Genomic DNA, 8754 nt, shown 5'->3' on the forward strand with positions numbered 1-8754 from the left:
TTCCCTAGGAGAGGGAATTTTTCAGACATTATTTCTTTTCTTTTTCTTCTTTTTTTTTAAAGTGATCTAGTCCTACTGTTTTCCTTTTACTTTCTTTCTTTTTTTTTAATTGAAGTATAGTGATTTACAATATTTTGTTAGTTTCAGGTGTAGTCATTATTTCTTTGAATAAGCTTTTTGCCCCTTTCTTCTCTCCTTCTTCTTCTTCAGGACCCATATAATGCAAATATTGATGTGTTTGATGGTGTCCCATATGTACCTTACACTATTTTAACTCTTTTTCACTTTTTTCCTTTTTGCTCCTCTGATCCAATGAATTCCACTGCCCTGTCTCCAAGTCCATTGATCCTTTCTTCCACTTGATCTAGTCTTCTGCTGAATCTTCTATTGAATTTTTCAGTTTGGTTATTGTATTCTTCAGCTCTGTGATTTCTGTTTGGTATTCCATATATTTTCTCTCTCTTTATTGAAATTCTCACTTTGTTAATGTGTTGTTCTCCTGACTTTGGTGAGCAAATTTATGATGTTACTTTGAACTCTTTATCAGGTAAATCAGTTATCTTCATTTCATTAAAGTATGTTTCTGAAGTTTTATCTTGTTCTTTTGTTTGGAACTTATTTCTTTGTTTCTTCATTTTTCTCGGATTCTCTGTGTTGGTTTCTGTGAATTAGATGAAACAGCCACTTCTTCCATTCTTGAAGAATGGTCTCATGTGTGGTATGAAGCTTATCATTCAGCCCAGCCCTAGCTCTTAGTTGTATCTCAAACCTTTGTGATTGTCCAAGCCTCCTCCTTTTTTTTAGTGGCTCCCAGTAGTCAATGGTATGCTAATACCTGTTAGTGTCCCAAAGGGGAAGATCTCAGTCAACACCCAGATGCAGGCTAATTAGAAGCCAGACTCTCAGGGAGCAGCTTTTGAAATATGCAAATAAACAGGGAGAATGCTGAGATGGAATCTATTGGCTTCCCTGATCTCCAGGGAGGATCGCATTCTGTCCCTAGAGCTAAATTAGAGGTATGACCCTCAGGCAGCAACTTTTAAAGTATTCAAATAGGCCTCTTTCAGGGAAAGGCTGGGAGATGGACATTTTCCTTTGTACTAAGCTATAGGTAGAGAACCACAGTGAGTCCTCTTGAGTCCACTAGGAACTGTTTCTTTGTTGGCTGTAGTGTTGTATATCTTGTGGACACAGCCCTGTTGGCTTTCAGGGCTAGATGTTTTGGGGATTTGAGCCTTGGATGGAAGTCTTAAAAGTTGGGATACTAGATGTTGGGTCTAAACCCCTCTCTCCTAAAGGAGAAATTGGGAGTTGGGAGTTTCTTCCCTATTGTATGTCATTGTGATGGGGTGGGTTTTATGGCAGGAGTGTGTCTCAGCCTCTCATTCATTTCAATGTGGGTTTTTTTGTTGTTCCTCCAACGTGTAGGAGTCACTCAGCTGTGTTTTTCATAGGGAATTGTTTCATGTACAGCTGTATATTCGATGTATCTATGGGAGGAGGTTAATTTAGGAACTTCCTATGTTACCATCTTGGACCACAACCCAATATGGTTTATACTCAGTGTTTTCAATACAGGATTAATTCTATCACTGTCTGCCTCTAGGCTTGGCAGGATAATTAAATGAGGTAATGAAATGAATATAAAGCATTTTGAAAAGAATGGGGCCTTATGTAAATATAAGGAAAAGTTACTTTGGCATGCCTGAATAAGAGTGAATTCCAGAATGGGCAAGAAGAGTATGCAGTATGGCTCATCTCTTCTCACTGCATGGCAAAGCGTATACAAATCTCCCCCTTGCTTATGAAGCTGCAAATAAAGCTGATTTACTTGAAACATTCTATTGTAGGCCAGGTGCCTTGGAAGTCCCAGTATTTGTTGCCAGCTCCTTTTTGAGACATAGCAAGGTGGCTGGTTTATATTCCAGTTGTTCTAGCTGCCAAATGACTCAGAAAGCCAAAACAAAACAACTTTCTTCAGCAACACACAGAGAAGTTGCCTTTCTCCTCCCTCCCTGTTCTTTCATTTTAATCTTATGTAATGTGTGGTTTCCAGATTCCAAAAGTGTAAATGAAACATGTCTGTTTTATGGTTTCTATTCTCCAGGGCAAATTGGAAAAAGAAACCATAATGCCTCTTAATCTTCTTTAAACCTTCCTTTTACAAATAATTTATTTCCAAATATCAGTGTTCTTTGCATGATTCGCTTGGGGTAGAGTGGGATAGAAACAGGATTCATATCAACATATTGCATACAATGCTTTTTTCCTAAAGTACAGCGTAATCAAAGTAGATAGTTTCGCAGGATTTTTGTGATCATATGATGGGGATAAAACGCTGCAAAAGTACCTTAGACATTTGGGGAGAAGTGGTTGTTACATTTGGGAAAAAAATACCTCAAAGAAATAAAAGGATCTCAGAGGTGTTTCATTTTCCTACTCCTAAGAAATACATTTCCTCAAGCAGGTAGAAGAAGAACCAAATTGAATTGTACTTTCATCATGATATAAATTGTTCAAACAACTGGGAAATATAACTTTTAAATACTAAGTGGAATTTGACCCTTGTTAAATATGTAGATTTGAATATTTAACATCACATTTTCTTTGTAAGTTATTTCTTTTATGTGTTCTTTACCATCTCAAGTTAGTGTGCTAATTTCCCCTGTGTAGTTTCACGAGACAATGTTTTCATTCACTAACATTTCATAGTGCATTAATAACATCAACACAGCCAGATTTCCCTGCATGCCAGCTTCAGTGTTATAAGAGATGTAGGGACATTTGTTAAGCCGAGGTAAATATTAAATATCATTTGGGGATGGGCGAGTAGCAATGTCATTTGCCACCAGCCCTAAATTCCTTTGAGATGTATAAAAATGCATATGACTCGTTCAGTCTATTAAGCAGATGCTAATTCAGCTGTAGTACATATGCTGGTTTTCAGACACAGTTGAAATGCAGTGGTAGAGACATATGCATGTGTGAAAATTCCAGGTGTGAGTTTGGGGGATGCCATTTAAATTTTTTTGAATTTAATTTAAACATTGATCTCCAAGATGTATAAGTGGTATTAAATTTTGGAAAGCTGATTACGAATATAGCAAAGCATGAAGGAAAATAGTATGTGGATTTTAAAGGATTTTTAAAATTAAATTATATCTTACATGAAATAAATGGATCATTAATTTTGTCTGGAATTTTACTTGGTCCAATAATCAGCTATTGATTTGCAGTTGTTCTTGATTGTTTTATCATGTGGCATTCTGAACTGTTTTATAAGGAATTGTTTTAAAGTTTACATATTACAACTCCTTCAACTAGGGAAGCTATTTCTTAATATTCTAGCCCAAAAGGGAAAATATTATATTTCCTTATACTATTCTGAAACATGAAAAATATACTGAAGATTTTTTTTTTCTTTACAGGAAAACAAAGTTTTAAAAAGTTTTAAAAGAAAAAGAGATTTTATAAAAATAAATTTACCCTCTGTGTTTTCTTACTCTAGATAAGTGTATAAAAGTGTATGAAATCATGGAAAAAAAAAACCCTTAATATTAATTGCTAGTGTTTTTTTCTTTTTCTTTCAGCTCTCAGGAGAAGTGATTTTACAAATTGCCAACGAACCAGTTCTGCCATTTAATGCTCTCGATATAGCTTTAGAAGTTCAAAACAGCCTTAAAGGTAATTTTTCTTTGAATTATAGTAATTTTAGCAAATGAATAATTGTTCAACTAATTGTGAACAAGGAATAGGTAAAGTTATCCACTATCTTACTAGCTATGGCAATGTAGCATTTCCCTTCCTATAGAGGACAATCATGAGAAGGGCTTAGAAGAATGTTGGCTACCATGTCAACAAGAATGAGGTATACCTAATATTCAGTCATTTGAAACAAGACTGGCCCAGAAGTTTGTCCTTTGGGATTGGTTTCCATGAAGTATGGGCTGGGTCCATTTGACTGAAGTGTTGGCTCATCCTAGATTAAGGATGACAAGGAGGAAACCAGGAAATTATTTCCACAGTCTCTATTTAAGTTCCTTCCTGTTTGAATATCTCTCTCTGTACAGAATTCTAACACCACCTAATAATTATCTTTATTTTCCCTTTATCTATATACAAATCTTTCACCTAAACTTCCAGTTTGTCACCATTCACCAAACACAAAGGGCAATATTGTAATTAAAAAAATGCACCCTCCTTCTCCTCTTTGAGCCACACATCTTACTATCAGATCATTTGTAGACATGTATTTCTCAATATAAAAGCCAATATTTCCAGTGTAGAACTTAAGTAGTAATTCTTGGAAAATGGATCACTCTAAAGAGCCAAATATTTCTAGTATCTGAAACTTTATTACTTTTATTTTTAAATTTTGACTACCTGGGTTGATTCTTAATCCAGAGACTACTACAAAACAATATTTTTCTCTCTCAGTGATTCTTATTACTTTTATTATAGTGGCTGTGTAAAACCATGACCTTGGGCGCAATTGAGCTGTTTAGGGCTATTTTGCGCCCATGCTAAATGGCCTCATATTGCTCTGCTTTTGGTATATTTAAGCTAGTCTCTATTTTTTCTACTTTTGTCAAGCTTCTTCTTTTTATTGTCATGAGTGTCACTATCTGTAGCAGTTACTCTGTTCTCCACTTGTAATTTTCTATTCCTAGAATATTTCTTAGAAACTGAGTAATCAAGTATATGGTATTTTACAAAATAAGAACAATATGGGCATAAATAAAGGGTTAAAGACTTCTGTGAATAAGATATTTTTTGCAAGGATTTCTTTTAAGCAACTGTTTTATTTTTTCTGTAGACTGTTTTGCTTTTCTTTAGTTCTCATTTTTTCACTTTAAAAATTCAGTTGCTACTGCATATTATACTTAAAACTTTCAAAGAACAAAAAGAGGAGACTATTATTTGTATTACATAAAGATTTGTTCATCTATAAAGAATAATTCTCATGCATAGAAAGGAGCCTCAAGGAGTATACTATGAAATAGAAACATTATACAATAGAATTATGAATGATTTACAAGTTGCTTTTCTGAGTCCAAATCTACATAAATATTTAATACCATTGTAATAAAGATATGAAGAGATATTTTAAAAATTAAACAAAGCCAGCAAAACCAAAAGCAATAACAATACTGTCATTTTAAATTCTAAATTCTATTTTATTTTTAAATAATTGGGTTTATTTTTTGAATCCATAAGTAATATTATAGCATTATCATTCCTGTATGAGCATTTTAAGTAATGTAGGCTACTTCTGAAGGTCAGAACAAAGTCCTAAAGTGTCATTGTTAGAATTATATTATTACTCTGTTTCTTTGTGTGTAGTTAGGAATCCCTTTGAAAATCCAAAGAAAAGTATGGTCTCTCTCCTCAGAAAATTACACTTGCACCAAAAGCTTTGCATATAACCCCCATAGACTTTACAGGATCTCTTGAACCCATTTACTCATTCACTTAACAAATATTGAGCACCTACTGTATGCCTGGTACACTTATATGACCAAAAAAACAAAAACATAAAACCCAGCCACTAAATAAACAAATAAAACAAAATTAAAATTTCTTCTCCTGAGAAATATACATGCATGGTAGAAAAAAATTTGCATAAGTCAAAGCAATTTTTAAGTTAGCTTTATGCTCAAACTGTTCCCTAATATCAATCACTTTGGAGTAAATTTGTATTTTCAAAATAAGTGTTAAAGAGCAGAACTGACTGTGGTTGTATCCAGAGGAGAGATTTGGTGTGGGAATATAAATTTGAGAGCTGTCCCAAATGAGATTTCTGAGGGGTTGAGTGCAGATAGAGGACAGAAAAGGTTTAAGATTTCTGGGCACTCCAGGAGAATTTAGAAATTGGGAAAAGGGGAATCAGAGGAGGAGACTAAGAAGGAGCAGGCAAAGAGTAAGAGACAAACTCGGTGAATGTGATAACCTGAAGCCAAGTGAATAAACGCTTTCAAAGAGGAAGGAGTGATTCACTCTGTCAAATACCGCCACAGGTTAAAAAAAATTAGGACTGAGAATTGACTGCTGGATTTAGCAATTTGGAGGTCATTGGTGAGCTCAACAGAAACAATTTTAGTAGAATGGTATATGAAACAGTCTGATTAGAGGGGTTCAAAAGAGAATGGGAAGTGATAAATTGGGGACAGGTGATGGTAGATGGAAAGCATGGAGTTGAGAATGGTTAGCATGTTTTTATTTTGATGAGAATGATCAGATGGAGAGTGAAGATTTGATCTAGAAGAGTGAAAGAATTGCTGGAATGATTTATTTGACTAGAAGCAGCATAAGGTGGAGGATGTTGCCTTAGTTATGAATGTGGTCGTCCAAGAACTAAGATAGGAGTAATTCTTTTAAGAGAGAGTGACTGAGCCAGGATCTAAAATCTTCAGAGAATGAGCAGCAACTTAGAGACACCTCATATTGTTCTTCTATGGCTAGTGGTACAAAGGGTGTGGGAGAAAAAAGAGCTACCGCCTGAGAGGGCTGCAGTGGGAGAAATATCAACAGGGGAGAGCCAGGTTTCAGTTAAGGCAAAAAGGTAAAGAAAACAGTCTGAAAATAGATGAGATTAATAATCCTTTCTTTAACAGTTATATCTCAAAGCATGTAATTACAGGGGGAAAAAAACAAACTGCAGTCGTTCTACAATGATTTCCACTGCAGGCCAGACATGGCAAAGTCTAGATGAACCTCTTCCCAAAATCCCAGGTTCTCAGTTGGATGAGCCAGGAGCATTTTGGCTTCTTGCTGTTATATTGGACCGTTTCTTCTTTAGTTGTTGGTTATTTTTGAGTTTTGTTTCTTTTGATGTGAAAGTACTTGGGTCTCCCTGTCACTTTCACTCTGAAAGATGTGGCCAGACTTGAGATGTACCCATACTAAAAAGACAAAGCAAAACAACAACAAAAATGTAACCCCCAAAATGGGCAAAAAATATTCTTTTACCATGACCTGCGTATAAGTATTTGATCAAGGGGATATGAGTTGTCACCTTTAAGCTATACATTTTTGTATTTTAATTATCATGATTCAAAATTACTTGAATTATTTGTACTATAGTAAAAGGTTATTCAAATATTTGCTAAATTGTAGGCTATTTGTTTTACCTGTTCTATTTTGACTACTTTGGTTGTAACCTTATTTTTAAAATAGAATACTTTAATGTACTAATGTGTAAATAATGGACACCACTTATCAACAACTAAATAAATATTTCAGTTTCAGTTCTAACTACAATGCTAGACGACTTCATTATCTAAACAGTGTTCCTGTAGCATGTTAAATGAAACATATAATTTTACTGCTTAATACAAGCTTTAATTGTTGATATATTTTCTTATTTTGCTATGACAGTTAATGGTGATTAGTCTTAAATTCTCAATTACAGTTTAAAAAGAAAGACCTTCAAGGCTGAACTATAAAATACTGTTTCTCCTTACTGCAGAGAGTATAAGTATGAAGGTCTCTGAAACCCAATTGCATTTTCAACAGTGTAATTTTTACCCCTTGACAACCAGCCATCTTGTTTATTTATTACACAGTTTATGGTAGCAGCAGACCATTCTCTATCATTCTCACAACCACCAGAAAAAAGAATAATTTACCAGTGAATAATTTGTTTGAGTTGATTTATTGGTTGGTTCTTGAAAGCTCATTTTGACTGAGTGACCTTGGCTCTTAATATTGGGTCAATGCCAAGCACATAATAGTTAGAGAATGAATATTTATACATGGTGCATGGGGATATAGTATAAATAGTGACTGATAAAATAACTGACAAGCTTCAGATGTATTTGTGACAAATAAAAGTATGTCCAAAAAACGCACATACAAGGCAATGGTACGAGTTTATGGGGGCAAGGGAAGGTGTCAAGAATAAGTATCACCACACCCTTGAACTTGGAAGCTGACTAAGGAGTGAGAACTAGTGATCTTACTAAGTTTACTGTTTCTCACTTTATCCACTTTTTAATGCAAAAATAGCATTTCAAAATAATTAACAACTATATAATTCTGATGCTTTTAATTTAATATCTGCTATTTTTCTTTGCCAGAATTTTAGATGTAATTATTAACATGATTGTAAAAACGACAAATGACCAAATAAAGTATAAGTCATGTTCATTTGATCTGGCTACGTACACATTTATTTAGTGCAACCAGACCCAGCAGGAAATGTAATTTCGAACTCTGTGGCTTGTTGCCACCTCCTGATTGTCTCACTAAATGTCAAATGGTTGTTGACAGAATTTCCCACTGTTCTTTAAAAAACAGACAATGCTGATTTGATCTTTTTTTTTTATTAGCTTTGATAATTCATTAGTGTCAATCACTTCATTTTAGGAGGAGGGATAGTATTTCAAGGTGATGATGCCACTGAGGCAAGCACTGTGATTTCTGTTAGATTTGTAGTGTCATATTTTCAAGTGTCACTTTGGTTCTTTTCTACAATCACAAGTGATGGGGGCCCATCTAATTCCTTTTATTTTCTTCTTCTTTCTTAGTAATGTAAGATGAATTTCGAAGTTTGCAAAATTAAGAGTGCACTTTATAAATTGCATGAGTCTAAATCCTCAGCCCATCTGTCTCCAGTCTTGGTTTTAATGACCGCCAATTCAAACTCTGGACTGGCCTATAGATAGTAAAGGATGGGTGCCTTGGGTACCTGGTCTGTGCTCTCCCTGAGAAATCTAAAGCAGACCATCTAAAATCCAAACAGTCCTAGGGAAA

The 8754-nt window shown here is 34.6% G+C and overlaps 1 protein-coding gene across 1 annotated transcript in view; it reads left to right on the forward strand.

Annotated features, from left to right (window-relative positions):
- Nucleotides 1-8754, forward strand: part of NAALADL2 (N-acetylated alpha-linked acidic dipeptidase like 2) — a 903327-nt gene that overhangs the window by 806529 nt on the left and 88044 nt on the right. The window contains exon 13 of the mRNA XM_007454970.1: nucleotides 3591-3684. Coding sequence (XP_007455032.1) covers nucleotides 3591-3684 — 94 coding nt within the window. The remainder of the gene's footprint in view (nucleotides 1-3590; nucleotides 3685-8754) is intronic.

This window comes from Lipotes vexillifer, unplaced genomic scaffold (genome assembly GCF_000442215.2).
Source record: "Lipotes vexillifer unplaced genomic scaffold, Lipotes_vexillifer_v1.1 scaffold487, whole genome shotgun sequence".
NCBI classification, from domain to species: Eukaryota; Metazoa; Chordata; class Mammalia; order Artiodactyla; family Lipotidae; genus Lipotes; species Lipotes vexillifer.